Source organism: Rattus norvegicus, chromosome 16 (assembly GCF_036323735.1).
Source record: "Rattus norvegicus strain BN/NHsdMcwi chromosome 16, GRCr8, whole genome shotgun sequence".
Lineage (NCBI taxonomy): Eukaryota > Metazoa > Chordata > Mammalia > Rodentia > Muridae > Rattus > Rattus norvegicus.
Genome location: NC_086034.1, coordinates 64,844,939 through 64,870,081, shown reverse-complemented (window position 1 = coordinate 64,870,081; position 25,143 = coordinate 64,844,939). Strand labels below are relative to the sequence as shown.

Sequence of the window (25,143 nt, the reverse complement as noted above, 5' to 3'; positions counted from 1 at the left end):
ATGTCGCTCCTTAAACAACGGGGCTGGCTAACTCCGGCTCTTCATCTGTCTCTGGCCTGTGTATCGTGAAGGGGGGTATTTTCCACATCCGTTGACTTCTGTGAATTTATCCGCAATGGTGCAACTATCAGATTAAAAGCTTCTTCTTGACCTTTATCTCTCCCGGCGTCCACGCGGAGGTCAGTCCTTCTACAGAGATTTAATTCTCCATCTTTATCCAGCTATTTTTTTTCCCACTGCTCCATTTCCTCATTCAGAAAGCATTGGTTTGATGTTTGAGCATTAATTAAAAGACTGGGAAGTTCTTGGCCTACGACCAGGCCCACACCAAGGCCGTGATTTCAGCAACTCTCAGGCGCTTGCTCAGGAGCGTCCATGACCTTCATCTTGACTCGCTTCCGCCCCCCCCCCCCCCCCCCCCCCAGAGCTGGGGACCGAACCCAGGGCCTTGTGCTTGCTAGGCAAGCGCTCTACCACTGAGCTAAATCCCCAACCCCTTGACTCGCTTTCAAATGATGGGGCAGCAGCTCAAGCCAGAAGTGAGGTACGACTTGAGAAAAGTAGGCAGGAGAGGAAAGGGAGGGAGAAGTAAGTCAGTGAGTCTCAGAGAGTGACTGTGGGCCCTGGCCTGCACAGGCTGGCTGGACTCTTGGCCTGTGTGAGTGAGCTTGGCTGAGCCTTGGCTCTCTCTTCTCTCCCTTTCTTGGTTCCACTCCCACAAAGCACTCAGACGACCTTCATTCTTGCGTTTCTCCTCCTAACAGGGCCGATGGCTATATGTTAGGACACAGGGAGTATTGTTAACCTTCCATGCTGTTGCTGACTCAGTCTCTTACCCAGTCTTACCAAACCTTCCACTTCCGTCCTCAGTGGCAATAGCTGTCAAGAGCCCCCTCCCTACCTGTCTTCCTCCTTGTGTCCTGCACAAAGTTTGACTGGACCCCAGCACACACTAATGCCGTCTTCCAGCGGTGATACTCTGTCCGAATCAGCACAGATTGGTCTGAACCAAGTTGAGCACATGGATTAAAAAGAGTTTGTGCGGGGCTGGGGATTTAGCTCAGTGGTAGAGCGCTTACCTAGGAAGCGCAAGGCCCTGGGTTCGGTCCCCAGCTCCGAAAAAAAAAAAAAAAAAAAAAAAAAAAAAGAGTTTGTGCCTACGAAAAAGCTGGTGTGTGTGTGTGTGTGTGTGTGTGTGTGTGTGAACAGATTCCTTTAATATTTTATTAATTTATTATTAATGTGCAAGTGTGTGCCTTGTGTTTGGGGGAGGGTGTGGCATAGCACACATTTGGGGTCAAGAGACAACTTTGTGGAGTCAGTCTTCTCCATTCCACTTAAAAAAAAATTATTATTTCCTCTTATTTTATGTGCATTGGTGTTTTGCCTGTATGTATGTGTGTGTGAGGGCGTCAGATCTTGGAGTTACAGACAGTTGTGAGCTGCCATGTGAATGCTGGAAACTGAACCTGGGTCCTCTGGAAGGACAGTCAGTGTTCTCATCCACTGAGTCATCTCTTCTCTCCGGCCCCTTCCTTCTGCTTTTAAGAGGGTTTCCAAAATCGAACTTGCCAGACTTATGATGCAAGCTGGACCACATTGTCATCCAGAAAAACAAGAAGAAATCATATTTTTGCTGAGGGGAATGGTGGTGGCCTTTTAGCTTTCTCCACTTCCCCTTTTTATTCAGATTGAACCCCACCCCACAGGGTGGTGTCGCTTACATGTAAGGCGAGGATTCGTGTTTAGTCACATGTCTCTCGAAATATCCTCTCATGTTCCCCCAAAGTTGAGACTTATTAATGCCCCAGGTGTTTTTTATTAAAATAATAATAATTGTTATTATTATTACTATTATTTTCTTTGTGTGTATAGGTGTTTTGTCTACATACCGCGTTCATGCCTCAGAGGCAGGGGTGGGGCATCAGATCCCCTGGAACTGGATGGTTATAATAAAAAAGTGGAGGCTGAGACTTGAACCCAGGTCCTCTGGAAGAGCAGCTCATGCCCCTAACTCCTGAGTCATCTCTTCAGATTACTCCCACCTTCTTAATCCAATCAAGATGACAATTGAGAAGATCCAAGTGCCTCACCAAGTCACAACAAATGGGGAATACGTGTGTGGAAAGATGTCCCATCTCGTTATCCCGTCGACAGGAGAAGACAAATGAAAGCACTTTACAGAACTCCCACAGGCTTGGTAGAGCTGACAACAGTAATGCTGGCTACGATACAGAGTAACACATTCTCATTTATTGCTAGATGGAATGAAAAATGGCGTAAGTACCTCAGAAGATGGAGTATCAGTCTCTTTAACAATTAACTGAACCCTTATTGTATTATGATCTAGCAATTACAACTGTAGTCGTTTGGATGAGAATGTCCCTATTGGCTCCCGTATTTGAACATTTGGTCCCTAGTTAGCACTGTTCAGAGAAGTTCTGGGGAGAAGTTCTGTGGCCTTGCTGGAGGAAGTACAACTCTGGGGGCGGGGCCGGGCCGGGGGCGGGGCCGGGGGCGGGGCCGGGGGCGGGGCCGGGGCCGGGGGCGGGGCCGGGCAGAGTTATAACTTCAACCCACTCTCTCTGCTTAGTGTTTGTGGTTGAAGATTCAGTCCTGCCCCAAGCCTGCTGCCTGTCTTCCTTGTCATTAAGGACTTTGCCTCTGAATCCATAACCCCATAGAAGTTCTTTCTTTTTTAATTTGCTTTTGGTCATGGTGTTAGTCACAGCAACAGAGAGGTACCGATTACAGAACGCTCTGGTATTCACCCAAATGAGAGGCAAACTTCTGTTTATTCAGAAAATTGCACGTGGATAATTCATAACGCCTTGGCTCCTAACTTAAAAAAAACAAAAAACAAAAAAACCTGGAAGTCACCCGTGGTCCTTCGAGTTGACAAGTTGTGAATGGGGGAAATCATGTGGAGGTATTAATAAGTAATTAATAATCAATAAGTAATAAGTGAGTTGCTAGGCCTATGGTTATAGCGTTGAGGAGGTGGAGGTATTAGGACGAGGGCATGGCCAACCTATATAGTGAGATCTTATTTCAAAGAAATTAAAAATGCTTGTGCTAGTGGCCTAAAACTTAGTCCCAGCACTGGGGAGGCATAGGAGGTGGATCTCCTTGAATTTAGGGCCAGCCTGGTCTACAGAATGAATTCCAGGATAGTTAGGCCCTCACAGTGAAACCCTGTTTGGAAAAACAAAATAAAAACAAAAACAAAACCCAAAAACAAAAGAGGGGAGGGGGAGGAAGAGAGGGCAGGGAGAGGGAGAGATTAAAAACAAAACCAAGCCTGAAAAACAAAAACCCTAACAGTTGCAGGGGCTGGGTGGGGGGCGCCCCCCTCTAACTCTGCTCCCTGCCAGTGAGTTAACCCTTCCCCTACCTGGACTGCCTAGTTGGGCTTCAGTAGAAGATACACTTAGTCCTGTTGTGACTCGATGCCCCAGGGTGGGGTGGTATCCAAGGGAGGGCTTCCTTTCCTTTTCCTTTCTCATCCTGTGAAGAGAAGCATCCAGGCCCAGGGCAGCCTACCACCAAGCGCCTCCATTTTGGAGGAGAAAATAGAGTCTATGGAAGCCTTGGCCTGCACCTCTCCTCCGGAAGTGCAAAGCTCTGAAGCTTCCCCCATTTTTTTCTTCTCTCCCGTCATAACTTGAGCCCCTTTCTGTGTGTCTGCAATTCTTACACTTTAGGCTCTTGGTCAGGTTTATTTTCTCTGCCGCTTAAAGCATTGGAAGGGCAGGGGAAATCTCCAGCTGCAGGTGGTGCCGGGGGAAATATTTCCGGAGCAGACAAAATCAATCAGCAGGAGAACTGCGCTCCGGGATCACCAGGGATCTCTCAGTCCCTACCTGTCCCTACAGGGCGTGACTGGCACGACCTGCTCTCTATGCTGAATTTTCCAACCCAGGGGTGGGCTTCCTCTCTCTCACTAGCTCTTCACTATATAATCCAGACATTTCGGTTCCCCACCTCTCTCTCTCTCCGTGCATGCACTGTTTTCTCTCTCTGCCTCCTGTTTTTCTTTCTTCCGGTCTGCAGGGTAACTTCACTGACCCCCTTCTGTGAGGTCGAGAACACCTCGCCCCCAGCTCCCCTCCTCATAAACCTGCCTTGACTCATTTCGGCAGAGATAACTTGTCAAAGGATCAGCTTTTGTTTAAGGTGAGGAAACACAGAGAGAGAGAGAGGGGGAAGAGGACAGGGAGAGGGAGGAGAAAGGGAGGGGGAGAGAGGAGAGGGAGAGTGTGTGTCAGGGGACACTACCGTGGGGGGGGGGGGGAGTCAGTCTGTCCTTTAGGTCTCCATCCTAGATCAGGAGTACACGGAGGAAGTTTACCATCTTCCTTATCTATTTCCGGCGTCTCTCCCTATCTGCCGGCCTATCAGGGCTCTGGCCACCTCCTAGGGCCTCACTCCAAGATGAGGGGGTAAGCCCAGAGCCACTGGATTTGGATAAGGTTCAGGCTTTTCACAGACAAGGAAGGGACTGTTGCAGACTTGGGATAGATAGCAAGAAAGGACACCCAGAGCCACAAGGATAGCCACAAGGGCTCTGGTCTCAACCGCAAGCCCGGAACAAAGCTGGCACAATTGATGGGAGTCCTGAGTGCAAACAGCCAGGCCTCCCCTGCAGCCAAGGGCAAGGTGTGGAATGTGTTAAGGTGAACGGAATGTAATGAAGGGACTTCAGTGTTTACTCTGAAGCAGTCCAAACATGGCAGGACCCAAGCCAGAGTGGAAAGGATTGTTATCTGAGGCCAGCCTGGGTAGAGTGCGGAGGGGGAGGGAGGTGTTGGGCGTGGGTGACTGCTGATGGCACATTCCAGCTTGCAGATAAGTGGAAGGAGAAAGGCCAGGCACCATTCAGAGGAAGTCTGTGATTTCACTCCTATGTCAGTAAAACTAAAGCAAAGAGGACCCCATCTCCCTTTTGTAGTACTCCGGTGGAGCCTTTGTTCTCGACCTTGTGCGTGTGAGCTTTGTACCACCAACGTAAAGGATTGTTTTGTCTGTTTTTGCTTTTTGAGACAAGGTCTCACTATGTAGCCGCCACTGTCCTGAAACTCAGTGTGTAGACCAGTCTGTCCTTGAACTCACAGAGATCCTCCTGCCTCTTGAAGAGTGGGAATAAAGGTGTGTGCTACCTACCATGCCTCGTTCCCTAGGGAAAGTTGCATGACATGTTGATTTCCCCCTTCACACAGGGACACTTTGCTGTCAGCTCTCTGCTAAGGGTAGCTGCCCCCACCTCGTGAGACGAGCTCTCGTGCATCAGCTCCCCGTAACACAAAAATTAAAATTACAAAAATGAATGTTATTTATTTAATATTTTTGGGACAGGTCAACCTAGGTAGCCTGCTGCTTCTCCACATGTAATTTTGAACTCACAGAGATCCACCTGCCTCTGCTTCCGGAGAACTGGAATCAAAGGTGAGCGCCACCACAGCCAGTTTGTAAGTTTTTCATTTCTTCATTTTCAGTGGCACACAGGTAGGTTGTTTTTTTAATTTGTTTGATTAATTTACAAATTACAAATCAAATGATTGTCACCTTTTATTGAACATCAACTCTCAGTCAGGATATAAAAAGATTCAGCTTTGGTGGCGGGGGGTGGGGGGGGAGAGGGAGGGAATGTAATATAGGAGAGAATACATTAAGTAAAAAAATCAGCTTTAATTGGATTCTTTAAGGCTGGGGGCTGGGAATAGAATGCGTTCCACGGCGGCCCCTCCTCAGTAGCACTGGTGTCCTTACTCATGTTTGAGTTTCTGGTGAGAAAAGAACACAGGCTTCCAGCCCCAGATTAAGCTGGCCACGCTCCCTTCCCAAACACTGATGTGCTTAAGGTGCTGGTCACAACCTCTGAAAGGCTCCAGCTTTGGGGTGTGTGTGTGTGTGTGTGTGTGTGTGTGTGTGTGTGTGTGTGTGTGAAATCCAGTAATACGAAGCTCTGAAACTCTTCGTGCTGAACACCCAGGAGTCTCTTCTCCTTCGATGGTAGACTGGCACCTGTTTGAAGAGTTTTACTAAAACCATCCATCTCCTTCCATTAGCTGACAGCCTCGGGAGCCGGCCCTGACAGCAGCACAGTAATAAATGGTCAACAGTGATAAATGTCCCCTGAATAAACTTGACTCCTTTTGATGACTTCACCTCACCTGTCTGCAGCGCAAACTGAATGAAGGAAAAAAGAACAACAACAACAAAAGAAATGAAATGAATCATGACCTGTTCAAGCGCCGTGCAAGAGAAATGATTGCACATGAAGGGGGAGTGCGCAGCCAGCCGCAGACACATGTGGGAGAGCCCAGAGGACAGATGGTCCTGAGGGGAAACCAGGTGCAGTAGCCAGGGGGCCCAAGAAGGTCTAGAAACCGAAATGGCTGGATTATTTAGGAAAGGGGTGCTGGGGAAGGGCAGCCCACCCCTGGCCTGGAGAGGTTTAGGGGAGGGGGTGGAGTATGTCAGCCAGGAGGGCCCTGTAACTGAGGGATGCTGGGAGAACCTGGTGGCCATTTGTGCCAGGTTTGAAACGTCACACAACCTTCCCACCAGTCCTCTCTGGCAATGGAGAAGATGCTGGCAAATGTGCCTTCTGCATCGTCCATAAATGTTCCTGGCCACTGGGAGGAATGAGTGATGGGGGAAGGGAGGGGGAGGGGCAGCTGGGGTGGACAGGGACTCTGCTTGGCCTTATACAGTGTTCTCAGGAAACAGAAAGCTCTTGGGGGTCTTAGGGACAGACTAGGAGGTTATGGAAGACCCCAAAAACTCTCTCGAAATGTCTGAGGGACATGGGCTAATTTCTGAAGATCACGTGACGTTCTGTTTCCTTCTGTCTTCTTGAACTTCTGAGGAAGAATCTTATTATCTCTTTTCCCTTTTTCCTTTCCTGTTGTATAATGACACTGTGTAGCCCAGGCTAGCCTTCCATTAATGATGCTCTCACCTTCTCTTCCCAAGTGGTGGGGTCACATGATGCACCATCATACCAGACTGGTTTGATCTCCTATTTAGATTCCCTCCTGCCCTTCCTTCTCTTCTTTCCTTAACTGACATGTAGCAGTTGCACATACTTAGGGGATAAACATTTTTTTTAAATATTTATTTATTATATATAAGTACATTATAGTTGTCATCACTCACACACACACACACACACACACACACACACACACACACACACACCAGAAGAGGGCATCAGATCTCATTACAGATGGTTGTGAGCCACCATGTGGTTGCTGGGATTTGAACTCAGGACCTCTGGAAGAGCAGTCAGTGCTCTTAACCACTGAGCCATCTCTCCAGCCCAGGGGATAAACATTTTAATACATACGTGCACACACTATAGAACGATCAGAGCATATTATATATGGTTATTGGCATATCTATTATATCAAATATCTATTCTTTCTTTGTGTTAGGGACATTTCGAAATCCTCATTCCTTCCTTTAGTTATTTTGAAACATGGGATGGTGTTGTTGCTACTGGGGCATCCCCTGGTAAGCCAGCAATGCCGTGGGTCAGCAAAGGGGGCGGAGATAAACCATCCCTGAGACAGTTTCAGGGAACAGCATCTGTTTTATTGCTTGTGAAAAGCCACTTATATAGTGGGAACCTATCAACTGTGATCGGTTAGCCCACCACCTTGGATTGAATAGGGAGTACTCACACCTCCAGGGTCTCTAATGGGAGGAAGCACATTGAAGGAAACATGGAGAATGCAGGCTCGGCCAAAGGCCGGCTACTCGCTCTTCACACTACTTCAGAATCCAGCATTATGGCTTCAGAAGCATGGTGTGCCGTGCTGCTCATTTAGAAGTGTGCCCGGGGGCTGGAGAGACGGCTCAGTGGTTAGAGCACCAACTGCTCTTCCAGGGGTCCTGAGTTCAAATCCCAGCAACCACATGGTGGCTCACAACCATCTGTAAAGGGATCCGATGCCCTCTTCTGGTGTGTCTGAAGACAGTGACAGTGTACTCATATATAATAAATAAATTAATTTAAAATAACATAGAGGTGTGCCAGGTAGGCTCCAGGTCACGCCTGCGTTTTCTCCTTTGCTTCTTGCACACTTATACTTCCATACTTTAGGATGCTACGAATTACTCCTCCGACCTACGCCATTTTAACTCGTCAACATATTTTGGGGTGCAGACTTTCATTGGTTGGAAGGCTCTTGCCAATCTTCACATTCAGGCTTTTGCTCAAATGCCATGTTCATAATAACACTAACTATTATAGATTAAAGCTGATTTTTTTTCCATTTAAAATTTTATTTTGGGTCTATTTCATGTATCAATACTGTATTTACATTATTTCTTTCCCCTTCCGTCTAACTCCTCCTGAATCCCCCTCAACATCTTAAATTTAAGAACATTTTTCTTTAGTTATTGTATCATATATATATATGTATATATATATATGAAACTATACATACAGACACACATACAGCTGAGTCAGTTTAGTGTTGCTCAAATCTCTATCTATCTATCTATCATCTATCTTCCTACCTATCTATCCATCTACCCACCTATCCATCCATCCATCCATCCATCTATCTATCTATCCATCCACCCATTTCTCTCTCATCCATCCTCCACCCAACCATCCATCATCTGTCCATCTGTCCTCCATCCATCCATCCATTCATCCATCCATCCATCCATCCATGTATCTGTCTGTCAGTCTAGCATATCTATCTCTATCCATCTATGTAACTGTCTAGCATCTATCTATTTGCTTAGGGATAACCACTTGTGATTGGATAGCCTATATGGGAGCTCATCCCTGGAAAAACAGGTTCTCTCTCAGCAGCAACTGACTGCCTGTAGCTCTTCATCTTAGGATGGTACCTTGTGAAATTTGTCCTGCCCATGGTGACATGTCACTTGGTGTTGTTATTATGTAGGTTCTCTTTGGACAACTATGGGTGCAGCGTCTCTGTCAAATCTAGAAGATACTATCTTGTACGTACCCTGGTCCTCTGGCTCTTAGGAGCCTTCTGACCTCCAAAGATACTTTAAGTTTGGCCTCTAGTATCTGTGCTTATGACCCCGTTTGGAAGTCGGATCTTTGCATGTCACCAAGTTAAAATGAAATCAATAGAGAGACTGTAATTTGCAATGAGTGGGCTACTTACGAATGCAAGGAGGGAGTGTGAATATGGAGGCAGAGGGAAAGAGGCTGTGAGACATAGGAGCTAAGGCTGCCATCTCTAATCCAAGGAGAGCCCAAGGCTACCTGAGTATAAGAGGAGACATGGCATCATTCTCCTTTGCTCTGATTGGAGCATCCCCACCACCACCTTGGTTTAGATTTCGGTGACACCGTACATGAGTATCATTTGAACCACCTACTCTGTGGTACTTTCTTACAGCAGCCCACAGATCAACTATATCTTCTTTGACTGACATAATTCAACATTGTACGTTTGATTTCCCTTCTTTTTTTTTTTTTTTTTTTTTTTTCTAGAATGCAATTGCCCTTCAGTATCCAAGGGGCATTGGTGTTAGGATACCAAAATCAAAAGATGTTCAAGTACTTCATTTAAAATGGTGTAGTGGTCATGGGCCTGAGTTCGTAGGCGCAGCGGGCCTAGCCTAGTCAACATGCCGGTCGCCAGAAGCTGGGTTTGTCGCAAAACCTATGTGACCCCACGGAGACCCTTCGAGAAATCGCGTCTCGACCAGGAGCTAAAGTTGATTGGAGAGTATGGACTCCGGAACAAACGTGAGGTGTGGAGGGTCAAATTTACCCTGGCGAAGATTCGTAAGCTGTTGACGCTGGACGAGAAGGATCCTAGGTGTCTGTTTGAAGGCAACGCTCTGCTGAACCGACTTGTTCAGATTGGGGTGCTGGATGAGGGCAAGATGAAGCTGGATTTCATTCTGGGCCTGAAGATTGAGGATTTCTTGGAGAGAAGGCTGCAAACCCAGGTCTTTAAGCTGGGCCTGGCCAAATCTATTCACCATGCCCGTGTGCTCATCCGCCAACGTCACATCAGGGTTCTCAAGCAGGTGGTGAACATCCCATCTTTCATTGTTCGCCTGGACTCTCAGAAGCACATTGACTTTTCCCTCCGTTCTCCTTATGGTGGTGGCCGCCCAGGCAGAGTGAAGAGGAAGAATGCCAAGAAAGGCCAGGGTGGTGCTGGAGCTGGTGATGATGAGGAAGAGGATTAATTAATTAATTAATACCTTGTTGCACTGGAGGATTGTCTAGTTTTCCCGTTGACAAATAAAACAGAATTGATACTTGAAAAAAATAAAATAAAATGGCGTAGTATTTGTGCATAGCCTATCTATAACCTACTACCTATATTTGGGTATAATCTTCCCAGTTCCTTCTACAGGCTTACAGTACCCAACGTGAGGCAAACGCCCTGCATACTGTTCTGTTTTACTATGTATTTCCACTCTGTGGTGGTTTGAAGATGCTTGGCACTATTTGGAGGTGCAGCCTTGTTGGAGGAAGTGTGTCATTATGGGTGTGGGCTTTAAGAACCTCTTCCTAGCTGCCTGGAAGCCAATGTTCTCCTAGCAGCCTTCAGATGAAGATGAAGAACTCTCAGCTCCTCCTGCACCATGCCTGCCTGGATGCTGCCATGTTCCCGCTTTGATGATAATGGACTGAACCTCTGAACCGGCAAGGGAGCCCCAATTAAATGTTGTCCTTTATAAGACTTGTCTTGGTCATGTTGTCTCTTCACAGCAGTAAAACCCTAACTAAGACACACTATAAACCTGAAGGTTCAAAACTAACGAATTTTATGAGGCTAAGAATTTACTGGATTCTTAGTGACTAACACATATTTAATTTTTCCTTCATTTTATTTTCATTGAGTGTAAGAGATCTCTTCTGCAAAACGGTAAATAATTGTGGTGTTGTATATACTTGGAAATTGCTAAGACAGTAGATTTTATAAGTCCCCATTACTTAGCTTAACTTAGCCATTCTGATATACACGTATTTCTAAGTATTATGTTGCACACTATAAGTACAGTACATTTTATCAACTACCGAGGTGGTTTGAATAAAATGGCCCCATGTGCTTATATGTTTGAATATTTCATCTTCAGCTGGTGAGACTGTTGACCAAGGATTAGGACACGGCCTTGTTGGAGGAGGTGTGTCACCGGGGGCTGACTTTCAGGTTTCAAAAGACTCAAGCTATTCCCAGTGTGTCTTCTCTGCCTCCTGTTTGTGAGATATGATCTTTCAGCTGCTGTAGCAACAACCTGTACCATGCCTTCACTCCGCCATCTTGGATTTGAAAAATGAAAGCCCTTTAAAACTGTAAGGCCAAGTAAAACACTTTGGTCTTGGTGGTTCTGTCACACAATAGAAACCTAAGACAGCTACCTATTTAAAAAAAGAAATAAACTCAAAGAAGAAAAGTTTGTTTAACATGAAGTATGATGTGCCACAGTGAGGTGAGAAGTTGAGGCGTTGATGCTAACCACTGATCAGAGCTTTCTGATGGAAGGGCAACCTCCATTGCTTCACGGAAAGAGCCTAGACCAGATCGCTGTGCAGATTTGCCATGGCTCCTGCAGAGCTGGGGAAGGTGGCAGGTTCCACAGTGTGGGTGAGCTGCTGCCTCTGCTGTGTGGGAGCTTGGTGCGTGGCAGTTCTTTCACTGATATGGACTGGAGGGACAGTAGTAGGCCAGCTGGCTTTCAGTTGAGCCTGCGGGTGGGGGAAGGTGCTATGGACAGCATATACACATATTCGTTGGGTTGTTGTTATTGTTTATTTTGTTTTTCAAGACAGTTTTTTTTTTTCTTTTCTCTGTAGCCTTGTCTGTTCTGAGACTCTCTTTGTAGACAAGACTGGCCTTGGACTCACAGATCCACCTGCTTCTGCCTCTGAGTGCTGGGATTAAAGAAATACCTCATCATGCCTGGCTCACATATTCTTTCTTTCCTTCCTTAAAATGTATGTGTGTGTGTGTGTGTGTGTGTGTGTGTGTGTGTGTGTGTTTTACAATTTTACAGAGACAAGTTCAGAGAGAAGCTAGACACAGGTGAAGACAGAACAAGCCAGAGAATGAGAAGCAGCCAGAAGATCAGAACAGATTGCCAAAGTTAGTTTGAGGCCAAGCAGAGCAATTCAGTGAGAAGCTGAGAGAAGCCAGATTGAATCAGTCAGCTTGAAGGAGTACATTGTACAGAGGCTAGAAGCTCCCAGGCCTAGGCCCAGGTGTAGTTAGAACAGAGAGAGAAATGCTCTGAGCTCAGCCTGAGCTGTGTATTCGAACGGCTTAGCTTCTGACTCTCATCTCCATCTCATTCCTCATCACAGGAAATAAAAGTGACTTTTAAAAGGAGAAAACGAAAACTCAGAGTCTTTAAAGATCTTACCTGACAACAACCACCAGGAAGTTGTAGGGCTAGTTTGCAATGCAGCCTGTTTGATGGCATTGGAGTTACATACATTGGGTGTATGTAGATCCAATTTAAAATCCAATTATTTCACATATGTGTGTCAAATGGCCGCTGTGTGCTGGACACTCTGCTACATTCTGAGTTCTACATGTTAAACAAAAATGGACCCATAGAATTTATAGGCCAGTGAGGAAAACAAACAAAATAGATTTAAAGGAGCCAAGGGTAGCTAGGTCGATACAAACTTAGCATGCATGAAGCCCTGAGTTCAACTCCCAGCAACAAGAACCACACAAGTATAAAATCACAATTGCATTGTGACACATGCTACAAAGGAGAGGCACGTGTTGTCATGTGAGCATTAACGCTCGGTACTTTGTATCCCTATAGTGTTCTGCATTAGCTTCACTTCTTTGTGTCTGCTAGCATGCATAAAGTACTGAGTTCAGTCCCCAGCACCATGTAAAACTAGGTGTAGTGAGCTGTGTCTGCAATTTCAGCACTTGGGAGGTAGACGCAGAAGAATGGGGAGTTAAAAAAAAAAAAAAAAGATAGGATCTGGAGAGATGGCTCAGCGTTAAAAGCACTGGCTGCTCTTCTGGAGGAGCTGAGTGTGGCTCCCAGCACCCACATGGTGGTTTACAACTGTCCGTATCTCAGTCCTAGGGGATTCAATGCGCTCTCCTGGCTTCTGCAGACACTAGGCATGCACGTAGTACACAGACATACACGCAGGCAAAACACTCAACAGTGGCATTACTTTGTGTACCTTGTTTAATAACTGGGATACAGTAGCTATTAAATAATTGTTGAATCAATAAATCAATTTATTTGAAAGTACAGTGTCTCTCTACCTGTTGCCTGAAGTTCCAGAAGTAGAAGTTTAGTCACTTCTCCAATGCTATGTCTGCCTGTTTCTCACAATGATAGTGGACTAAACCTCTGAACCTGTAAGCCAGTACCGATCAAATGTTTTCCTTTATCAGAGTTGCTGTGCTCATGGTGTCTCTTGGAGCAACAGAAACCCTAACTAAAACCTTTTCTTTGTCTTCTGTACTACCCACTGTATTGTAAGGCTACCTTTACTGTGGTCACAAGACCACTGCCCAATTCTTTTACAGACTTAGTCTTTTTCATTCATGCACAGGTGAAAAAGAGTTTTCCTCTAGGTAGCTCCTACAGAGAAGGTGTCTTTGCAATCTCCAGCAATATCACCTTATCTTGCATTTTACTGATCTAGAAAACATCTTTTGCCAAGTCACTGTGGGTAGGAAGATGACAGGAGGCTGTGGAACCCCTGGGATGGAGTGGGTCCGGCTTCCCCAGCATATCTGGACTACATGTGAGAGGAAGGGATGCAGAATGGAAACTGGGTGCTGCTATTGAGAGAAAGGTGGAAGATGCTGGCTGGAGATAAAAACCCTACATCTGCTATAGTTGAGGTCTAGAACTTAATCTCTGCGCTCAACCCAGCCTCTTATTAATGGCCGGTCAGAGGCAATTCACTGTGCTAAGTGGTTTAGTAAATAATAACCTTGATCCCATGAAACCAGAGAGTTGGTGTGAGAGAGGAGTGGAAGGTGGTCCAGAGGAAAACCTCTCATGTGCACACAAGGTGCTTTCTTTTTAACCAATGGTACCTGTTGTGCCACACGCTAGGAAACTTCACGTTGCGTGTGTCAGGTTTCAGACACTCCACATAACATGCAAGATGAGCCAACGTAGGGAAAAAATGCTTCTCTTGGGTCCAATACTCTTACCACGTTCTTTAAAGGATTAACCAAGTGGTTTGCTTTTCAAACCCTTGAGCCTCCAGGACACATCCTGAAGTACTTACCCTATGGGATGTCTGAGACAGTTTCTCCCTACTTAGTCCTAAAATAGTTTCTCTTTCCCATGTTTCCCCATTCAACACACAAGGGCATAATTCTTTTGCTCTGACTTTAATGGGCTATAGTTTTTAAAATGCCTAACTCGTGACTGTGGCAAAGTCGGTCCCTGATTTGTGCTGGGGGAACCTGAACCCACAGCTACAGAGGGTCAATCATACTCATCTCCTCTTTAGAGATCCTACTTAACCAACGTAAAACTTCAAATTATCCTTGACCAAAGATTTTATCGCCCTACTTAAATTGAAATCACCATCTCCCCTTTGTGTTTGTTCCTCACATTATTATCCTGAGCAAGGATCGCAGCCTTTGGCCAGGCGTAGTGATGCCCATTTTAACCCAGCACCAGGAAGGCAAAGGCAGACAGATATCTGTGGGTTCAAGGGCACCCTGGTCCAAACAGTGCGCTCCAGGCCTGCCAAAGCTACATTGTGAGACCCTAGGTAAAAAATAAAAAGAAAGAAGAAAAAGAGGCACAAAGAAGAAAAACAAAGCTCGCACGCTTCCTCCTGTAGTTTAATTGAAGAAAACCTAAGATGTAAATGAAATACAAAGTGAACAGAGAGAATTTCCAGAGAGCAAAAGGGGCTCTCCCTGGGGGGGAGGGGAGACACAGAGCAGCTCAACAAAGATTGTCTTTGTTTTTCTTTTCTTCTTTTCTTCCGTCCTTCCTTTCTTCCTTCCTCCTTTTAAAAGAAAAAAGGGGTCTCTGTGTAGCACTGATAGATCTAGAACTCACTCTGTACATCAGGTTGGCCTCGAACTCACAGAGATCCTCCTACCTCTGCCTCCTGAGTGCTGAGACTAGAGGTGTTGTACCACCATCCTTGCTATAAACAAGTTCTTTGTTTCTTTTCTTTTCTTTTTATATTTATTTATTATGTATACATCGTACAGCTTTCTGCCTGCATGTATGCCTGCAGGCCAGAAGAGGGCATCGGATCTCATTACAGATGGTTGTGAGCCACCGTGTGGTTGCTGGGAATTGAACTCAGGACCTCTAGAAGAGCAGACAGTGCTCTTAATCTCTGAGCCATCTCTCCAGCCCTGTTTTAAACTATTTTATGTGATTGAGTGCCTATGTACTCTGTGTGTGCTGGTGCCTATAAAGACCAGAAGAGGGCATTGGATCCCTAGAACTGGACTCATGAGCAGCTGTAAGGCACCAAGTGGATGCTGGGAATGAAACCTGGGTTTTCTGGAAGACTAGCCAGTGCTCTTAACCACGGAGACATGGCTCCAGCCTCCTGTGTCAGTCAGTTTTTACCTGTGTGTTTAACTTGAGAAGTAGTGGGCTTAATAGTAGCATATTAAAAAAACAAACCCACTAAATGAGAAGACATGGATGTCTTAGCAGCATTAATCAGTCTCTTTTATGTCGACCCTTGGGTTTCTACTGATAGTGTGCACTGCTTCACTGTTTGAAATATGGGAGAGAGAGAACCTTTCAAGTCCATTACTCTGACTTTTGGGTCTTAGCACACATAAGAGTGTCGTGTGTCACAGGCATTGTCTTAGTGTCCGGTCATTTCATATACAAGGAGGATACTGAAAAGCCCCTCTCCAGATCACAGCACCTTTAATCTATAAGCATGCTTCAATATGCATGGCTACTAAAATCTCTTCCGTGAGACTTTGTGATGGTTAAATGGGACACACAATCTTTACAGGTCATGAGCCTTAAGCTATTTCCTACGGTTGGTTCTAGAAACAAGCCATGCCTCCATGGTTAAGAGCACTGGCTTGTCTTCCAGAAAACCCAGGTTTCATTACTTTATTTTTGCTTTTTCTTTTTTTTATTGGATTTTTGTATTTACATTTCAAATGTTATTCCCGGTTTCCCATCCATAAGCCCCCTATCCCATCTCCCCTCCCCTTTCTTCTATGAGGGTGTTCCCCCTTCCCAATCACCCTTCCTTCCTGCCCTGACTTTCCCCTACATTGGGGGGGTCCAACCTTGGCAGGGCCCAGCAAGGCCATCCTCTGCTACATATGCAGCTGGAGGCATGGGTCTGTCCATGTGTACTCTTTGAGTGGTGGTTTAGTCCCTGGGAGCTCTGGTTGGTTGGTATATTTTTGCTTTTTCAAGACAGGGTTTTTCTGTGTGGCCCTGGCTGTCCTGGAACTCACTCTGTAGACCAGGCTGCCTGCTTCTGCCTCCCAAATGCTGGGATTAAAGGCGTATGTCACCAGTGTCTGGCCCCCACATTGGACTTGCAAGTCTGTTGTTGTGACTATATTGTGCCCTCCTTGTTATTATTAGGTCTCAAAGACACCTGGGAAAAAGGACTACTTGAGGCCCCTACTTGACATTCTGAAGCAGTTGCTGGCCACAGCTCTCTCTCAGCCTTGCTGACACTTGTCACAGAGTCCTGGAATCTCTCCAGCCCGAGAGCTTCTCTTCCCTTCCCCCAGCTTCTGATTCCTATAGAGTCTCAGCCATTTTGGTTACACAGTCTCTTGGTCTTCTTTGATAGTCTTGGTCTTTTGGTTGTCAGCTCCACTCTTGCCCCCTCTTTCCCCTTCTCTCTCCTCTTCATAGTTATCTCCGACACCCTATCCCCTCCCTTCCCTGCCTACCCACCTTCCACCCCGCCCACTCGCCACTGCCCAGTTCAGACTCTATTCTGGATGCCTCTGGCTATTCTTTGCCTTATATCTACAATAAACCTTTGCATCAAATGACACCTAGGATCAGTCACACCCTTGTATTTTCCCTGGGTCATTTTGGCTCTGTTGTATAATTTGAGGCCACATGGAATCACACTTCTCGCATTGTTCTTTCTGCAAGCATGACTTTGGCTTTAGGGGGATCTTGGGGGATGGTTTTATGTGAATTTTAGGTTGTGTGCGTGCATGTGTGTGCCTTGAAGAATGTCATTGGAACTTTGACAAGAATGGTAATGAATTTTTGATACTATTCCATATAGATCTTAGATTAACATAGCACTCAGAACTTGTAAAACATTTTTCATTACTGTTTAAAAAAGAACTATAAATATCTTCAAAACTCAAGAAACTGTAAAAAAAAAGTCAGTGGTTTGAAATAATGAAATTTAAGAGATTTTCACAGAAATGAAAAGCTCAGGAAACTGGGACGAGAAACAAGTGAGCAAAACAAAGGGTGAAGGAGCAAAGTAAGGATGAAAATTTCAGGATAGACAATAAAAAAGATGGCGGCCAGAAGACACAGAAGATAATGCTGGTTGGTGAATATTCCATCAAGAAACAGAAATCATTGGGGTTGGGGATTTAGCTCAGTGGTAGAGCACTTGCCTAGCAACCGCAAGGCCCTGGGTTCGGTCCCCAGCTCTGAAAAAAAGAAAAGAAAAAAAAAAAAAAAAGAAACAGAAATCATTTGGCACAAGCAATACTTACTTAGACATTGGTCCAAGAAGAGTGTCTTAGGATTTTACTGCTATGAACAGACACCATGATCAAGGTAACTCCTATAAGGACAACATTTAGTTGGGGCTGGCTTACAAGTTTAGAGGTTCAGTCCAGTATCATCAAGGTGAGAGCATGGCAGCGTCCAGGCAGGCATGGTGCAGGAGGAGCTGAGAGTTCTACATCTTCATCTGAAGGCTGCTAGGGGAAGACTGGCTTCCAGGCAGATAGGATGAGGGTGTGAAAGCCCACACCCACAGTGACACACCCACTCCAACAAGGCCACACCTTCTAATAGTGCCACTCCCAGGGCCAAGCATATTCAGACTCCCACAAAGAGAATAAGGGAACCCATCATCTGGCAGAAAAAAAACAAAATGAAACAAAACAAAACCAAAAACTTAGACACATCATGGAGTAATTGTGGAAAACTGAAGATGAAGACAAAACTCTTCTGACTTGCCAGTTAAGAGAGGAAAAAAAAATGGCAGCCTTTAGTGGTGCAGTAGTCAGAAGGACAGCAGATCTTCAGCAGTAACAAAAGTAGGAAAACCACCATGTCTCCTCTTGAATGAACTTCTCTTTCAAAATAAGGTCTAAAACCAGTAAAATAGATCAGGTGGGACAAACACTTGTCACTCCACCCTACAGGGAGAAAGTCAGAAAGTTCTAAAGGGAGGCTCCTTTTTTTCTTTACTTTTTTTCTTTTTGGAGCTGGGGACCGAACCCAGGGCCTTGCACTTGCTAGGCAAGCGCTCTAACACTGAGCCAAATCCACAACCCCGGGAGGCTCCTTTTTTTTTTTTTAAAGATTTATTCATTTATTATATATAAGTACACTGTAGCTGTCTTCAGACACACCAGAAGAGGGCATCAGATCTCTTTACAGATGGTTGTGAGCCACCATGTGGTTGCTGGGAATTGAACTCAGGACCTCTGGAAGAGCAGTCAGTGCTCTTAACCACTGAGCCATCTCTCCAGCACCCCGGGAGGCTCCTTAAGATTCAAGAACTAAACAACTTCCAAGTCTCAGAAAGTTCCTGGAGCCAACCAGATACACAAAGAAGACTCTTCCTTCTTCAAGATTATATAGCAGTATACATTGCTGAGAGACTCTCCAAACTGATCTTCCTGGAAGAGTACAAACTGGTTGATGTGCCTGGAAGAAGGACTGAGATTAGTTGAGCTGCTTGAAAGACATACTCCCAATCTCTCCAGCTGCTCCCAGGCCCAGGCTATGCCATGAGCTTCAGCATCCCAGCTTTTGTGAGTTGTTATCTATATGGAGATGGGCTTTCATTTGTTCAGTTACCTTTGAGTAATCTGGCTCCTTCAAGTAACCCATTTTCCTGTGAGTAACCCAATACATTGATTGTTTCACCACGCTGGAACTTCAGTAGTATCCTTTCTTTGGTTTGTTATTCATTCTCTATACACACATCCTAGATAAGTAGAAATTGTTACCTTCACCATTTACAAAACGTCCTAAATGAAATGCTAAAGGACATACTTCAGGCAGGAAGTGATGCTATGTGAAATAGTTGAGCTCAACAATGGAGTAAAGAGTGAAACAAATGAGCATTGGTGCTATAAAAATGAATAATGTGGATATCGAGCTTTCAAAGCACCCTGTGTTGAAGAGGAGGTTTTTCTCCCTTAGTGTAAGTTTTTGACACCTTTGTCAAGGATAGATGGCTTTAGCTGTTTGGGTTTTCCCTCTAGATTTTAGTTTTAGTTGGTCTTCATGTCCGTTTTGTTATCATGTCTCTGCTCTATAATTTGAGGCCAGGTGTCATAACACTTCCAGAATTGTTCCTCCATCATATCATGTTATTGGTATCACCTCCAGAGGCCCTAAAGCAATAGTGTCAATGGGTTGACACCTCTGAAACCAAGAGCCAAAATGCCAAAACAAATTTCTCTTCCCACAACTTGAAAGTTGTATTCCTTGGGTACTTTGTCACAGCATACAAAAGCTAACTAGTACAGACCATATTTGTGCAACTGTCCTTACAAGGTAGAGATTCTTAAGAATGGTTCTTTTTTTTTCTTAAGATTTATTTATTTATTATATGAGTACACTGTAGCTGTCTTCAGACACACCAGAAGAGGGCATTGGATCCCATTACAGATGGTTGTGAGCCACCATGTGGTTGCTGGGAATTGGACTCAAGACCTCTGGACGAGCAGTCAGTGCTCTTAACCGCTGAGCCATCTCTCCAGCCCCCAGGGTAGAGATTCTTGAACTTTAAGCTTTGCTGGTTTTTTCTCATAGAAATGAAGACATAGACAGACATAAGTGGGGTTGAGACCTGTGAGAGTAGCAGCTCCCCAAAAACTGTCCAAGAGCCCCTGAGGTCCCTGGAGGAACCCTGTTTTCCTGTCCCCATGCTTTCCAAGGCATGATGTTTAGAGCTTGCTTTGTGTCTGAGTCCCCATGCAAGCCGAAGACATTCTAATACCAGTGTCTCCCCAACTATTTCCTGGCTGGCTTGCTCAGTTACTTCTAGTGTGCTTGAAATGAAAGAAACTTAACTGACGGGCAAATACTATTCCAGCCCACATCATGAGCATCTTCACTCTCTTACATGAAAATCCAAATATTTGGTATGGAATCTGAGTTTTCTCCTTAGCAACAACTTAACCTGAGGTTCAGTCAGACTCTGCCTCAGGTCAGAGGTAAAGAGTTCCAGGTTTTTGTTTTAGAGACAGGGTCTCTTCACATAACCCTGGCTTTCCTGGAACTCACTATGTAGACCTGGCTGGCCTCATACTCACAGAGATCCTCCTGCCTCTGCCTCCCAAGTGCTGGGATGACAGATGAAGCCAGCACTCCTAGCTACCTGACCTTTGACATTTTTTTACATTTGGGGACAACGAGCAGTGCTAAGAACTGAATCTGGATCCCCTACAAGAGCAGCAAGTGTTCTTAACCACTGGGCCATCTCTCCAGTCCTCCACCATCTGCCTGCCTATCTATCTCTCTTTTTAAATTTTTTATTGATTCTTTGTAAATTTCACATCATGTTCCCCAATCCCACTCATCCTCCTGTCCCTTCATTATGGAAACTGAAGGATGTCATGCATACTCCCTTTTGTCCACACATCTTTACTTGCAAATGCTCATTGCAATGAGTCACTGGTCTGGTTAGAGGCCCCTGGCTTCTGCTACGCTATCAATACTGGATCCTCACCATGACTCCTCTCAGATATCCTGTTGTTGCCCCGGGTCATGGAGATCTTGAAGCTTTGCATCTGCAGGATTGGCCCTTTCATGCACTCCAGCAGTTTATAGATGAGGTAAATTTTGAGGTGGGCCAGCTCAAAGCTCTAGATCTTGACCTGGGTGGTAGCTGAGATGGTCAGTGCACTGGCTCTCCTGCATCCACACAGCCAGGTTGAACACTCCAGCACTGCCCTGGGCTGCAGCTGGTAAGGGACAGGGACAGCTCTCCTGCCCCCAGGCCATCAGGGATAGCTCTACTGTGCTGCCCAGGCAAGGTGCACAGTCCGTTCTCCCAAGTGCTGCAGTTGGTGATGGGTGAGGACAGCTCTCCCACTCTCACCATCTTGGTGCATGATGACCTCAGAGCTGGCTCAGCAGCCTTCCAAAGGCCTCCAGGCTCACAGAGTTGGGGAGAGCATCTCTCCTTGGCCTACACTACTGCACTACAGACAAGTGACAGACCCAGCTTTTCCTCACTCACCACCTCAGGGCTGGGCCACCTGCTTCCCTGCTACCCAGCTCCACTGTGCTGCCCAGATGACCTCATCTGTCTCTTAACTGGAATTTTTGGCAAGTCATTTAGTTGCTTGAAGGCTTTGGAGTCCATTCCTGGATCAGGGTTATATTCGTTACCTCCTCCTATTTATGATGATGATGATGATGGCGGCAGCGGCAGCAGCAGCAGCAGCGATGATGAAGAAGAAGATGATGATGATGAGACCGGGTTTCTCTGTGGTCTTGGCTGTCCTGGAACTCTCTGTAGGTCAGGCTGGTCTCAGAGATTGGCCTGCTTCTACTTCTTAAATCCTGGGATTAAAAGCCTGTGCCACTACCACTTGGCCTCTTTTTTAATTTTTATAAATTATTATCTTATGCGTATACCTATTTTGTATGCATGTGCTTCTAATCTATGTGTCATGGGCCTTCCTGATGCCCGCAGAGGCCAGAAGAGTCAGATCTGAAACTGGAGTTACAGCTGATTGTGAGCTGCCGTGTTGGTGCAGGGAACCTAACTAGACCTATGCAAGAGCAGCAAGTGATCTTTCTGGCCAGTGAGTCACTCGTGACTGTTCTCATTTTGATGATAACATACTCCACAGAAGCCACTTCATGAGGATTTATGGTGAGATATGTCTTAGGGTTTTACTGCTGTGAGCAGACATCATGACCAAGGCAACTCTTATAAGAACAGCATTTAATTAGGGCTGGCTTACAGGTTCAGAGGTTCAGTCCATTATCATCAAGGCAGGAACATGGCAGCATCCAGGCAGGCATGGTGCAGGAGAAGCTGAGAGTTCTACATCTTCATCTAAAGGCTGCTAGTAGAATACTGGCTTCCAGGCAGCTAGGATGAGGGTCTTAAAGCCCATGCCCACAGTAACTCACCTATTCCAACAGTGCCACACCTTCTAAAAGTACCACTCCCTGGGCCGAGTGTAAACAAACCATCACAAGACTGCACAGTATGTCATGTCAGAGGAGGCATGGCAGTAGGAACAGTTCCATTTACTCCAGTTTGATCAAGAGGCTGCCTTTCTCACATATGAGTGGACCAGGAAGAAGGAGCCTGGGCTCAAACCCGGCTGTGTTAAAACATTCTAGCCCAGTGGTTCTCAACCTTTTTCTGACCCTTTAGTACAGTTCCTCATATGTGGTGACCCCCAACCATAAAATTATTTTCTTGCTATTTCAGAACTGTAATTTTGCTTCTGTTATGAATTGTAATGTAGATGTCTTGACCCTAGTTCGGAATTGCTGTTCTAGCTCCTCCCCCACAGTCTTATGTCTGCCAGCTAGGACCCCAGGTCTGAGAGAGCTTGCAACAATACAGAGAGCAAGTGTTTAAATAAATACACAAGCCCATGGGGGAGACTTCCCACTCAAACCACAACAGGTGGCCATATACTCCATTAGTGATTCTTTTTTTTTTCTTTTTCTTTTTTTCAGAGCTGGGGACTCCATTAGTGATTCTTAATGTATATAAAGTAGCTAATTAGCAGAGTGCCTGTCACAGATGGTGATGGTGATGGTGATGATATGAAAAACTTTCAGTGAGGATCAATGGAGGACAGTGTACGTGGTGTATCATTCAATCCTTGAGCTGATACCACAAAGTATGGACCTTGTCTACCAAGGCAGCCAAAAGTCGGAGACCACAAGAAGACAAGAGCTTAAAAGCATAGAAACTGAAGGCACTTCTGAGGTAAGATACAGGTTGCCTGCTTGTCTCCACAAGGTCCTCGTGGTTCTCAGCACTCAGTGCTGTTGGAAGAGCACTAGCCTTCTCTGGGAGTTATTTAGAAATACCGGATCTCAGGCTGGGAGTAGAGCTCAGTGGTAGAGTACGTAGCCAGCATGCACAAGATCTTGGGTTCAAAATTAGTCCCACTAATTTTGCAGGGCCCCTCGGTGTATGTCTGGAGTCCCCACTAACGTAGAGGCTGCTGCTGGAAGACTGTCATAAGTTTGAAGCCAGTCTAGCTTTAGAATGGGACCCTGACTCAGAAGAAGGAGAAATTCTGAATCTCAGAGCCCACACAGGCCTACCGTAGAACTGGCCGGTGGACCTGCATAATGCACGCAAAACCTTCCTTCCAGTAAAGGTTAGGGAAGCTGCCACCCTCATCCTGCTTCCAGATAGACACTTAAAGGAGTCAACTATCAAAGGAGAAACTTGTAGGCTAGCCACAGCCTAGACCCCTTTCACCACTGCCTGGGACATTATTAATGTGGGCAAAGCCAGAGAGACCCTTAGCAACACTCAGTAGTGAGTGCCTGGTGATTTGAGGCTGTGGAAAGCAGCCTAAACATTCCAGGGGGAACAAATTACCTTCATAACTTATGTCTGCCCTGTGTAGCCCATGTGTTACGTCTGGTTCTGTGTGTGTGTGTGTGTGTACGCGTGCAGCATCTACCACAGCCTGCATTGGGAGAACTACCATTTTTCTTTCATTAACAAAATCAAAGTTCAGCATAAGAGGGGAATATTGGTTTACGAAACTCTCCTCTGAGGAGCTCTGGGTAAGGCCCGGGGGAACATTTTGACGTTGCAAGAGTTGTCCTTTCTGGGATGTATAATTGCTCTCTGAATCCACTCTGTCCTTTGGCCAATAGATTTTTTTTTCCTTCCTGTTGTTATTTTTTAACTTTTTTTTTTTCTTTTTTCTTTTTTTCAGAGCTGGGGACCAAACCCAGGGCCTTCGACTTGCTAGGCAAGCGCTCTACCACTGAGCTAAATCCCCAACCCCGCTGTTGTTATTTTTTAACCGAGGCCATGGTTTCCAGTCGGCAAAGTCTGTGCTCAGCTCCTTTGGTGCAAACTGAAGCATGTTCATGAGAGGATGCTGTGACACGGGCCGGTGGCTGCCCCCTGAACCAAGGAAGCAAAGCAGGGGACACCAGAGAGTTCAACAGGCACACAGCCCAGGTTCTCCCAGTGCTCTTTTCCTCAGATCAGCACTCCAGGCAGAAAGCCCCAAGGTGTCTGGAGTGCTGTGAGCAGAGACTCTCCTCCATTTTGGCTCAGAATGCTCTGATAAGTAGTGGAGTGGAATGCAAGCACTCCATCAAAGCTGCCCAGGGATGGCCTTTCTCGAGTGGAGGGCACAGGCGGGCACGCTCTCTGGGAACATCAAAAACAAGGACGCCGACCACTGAGGAGAGAATGTGCTTTCTCTGAGCTACCTCTGACCTGAAACTGCAGACATTCTTTCTTTGTCTGGCTTCACCCTTGAGAATGTCCCCTGGGACCGTGGTTTACTTAACAGCTCTATTTAGCAAGCCATGGGACTGCCTGGGCAGTTGCAATCTGCCAGCCTTCCTTCAGAGACCCTGGGTTCCTGTCTTTCCCTGCTGGTCTTCCCTCTTCAAGGCTCCTGTTGGCTGATTTCTAACCCTTTCGTGGCCCGTGGATTCCTCCCAAAAGCGCACAGAGAATGGAGCGGATGAGGGATACTACCCAAATAACCTAGTCTCCAAACTCCTCCTATAGAAATCTGAAATTTGGTCTCAGAAACTTTTTTCTTGGATCCTGAACAGCACACCCCCACTCTGCGCCCTCCCCCAACTAGTGTTTCCTCATAATGTTGTGTAAGTGCCCTTGGGGGAGGGAAATGACTCAAGTGACATTATTTATTCTCCTTTTTTTTGAGCCAGAATTACTATGTACCCCTGGCTGGCCCGGGATTTACTATAGACCAGGCTACCTCAGACTCACAAAGATCTGCCTGCTTCTGC

The 25,143-nt window shown here is 45.8% G+C and overlaps 1 protein-coding gene and 1 non-coding gene across 3 annotated transcripts; one reads left to right on the top strand and one right to left on the bottom strand.

The window, feature by feature from the left end:
* On the top strand, positions 1–10,301 carry LOC120097492 (uncharacterized). Of its 2 annotated transcripts, XM_063275976.1 has the most exons (5): positions 1–179; positions 1,876–2,279; positions 5,356–5,445; positions 6,069–6,354; positions 9,491–10,301. In XM_063275976.1, exon 5 carries the CDS (start codon positions 9,628–9,630, stop codon positions 10,198–10,200), a length of 573 nt encoding a protein of 190 aa, XP_063132046.1. In that variant the 5' UTR covers positions 1–179; positions 1,876–2,279; positions 5,356–5,445; positions 6,069–6,354; positions 9,491–9,627; the 3' UTR covers positions 10,201–10,301. The 2 variants fall into 2 exon arrangements, with proteins under 2 accessions (XP_063132046.1, XP_063132045.1); XM_063275975.1 differs by lacking the exons at positions 1–179; positions 1,876–2,279 and adding an exon at positions 3,639–4,176.
* Positions 10,302–15,805: 5,504 nt separating this feature from the next.
* Positions 15,806–15,950, bottom strand: LOC120097589 (small nucleolar RNA SNORA29). The gene has a single exon (XR_005495159.1). It is a non-coding gene; the product is annotated as a small nucleolar RNA SNORA29 (small nucleolar RNA).
* Between the last annotated feature and the right edge of the window lie 9,193 nt (positions 15,951–25,143).

What these genes read in the sequence shown, in the direction of transcription:
- LOC120097492 (XM_063275976.1), top strand. Translation starts at nt 9,628, where the DNA reads ATGCCGGTCGCCAGAAGCTGGGTTTGTCGCAAAACCTATGTGACCCCA.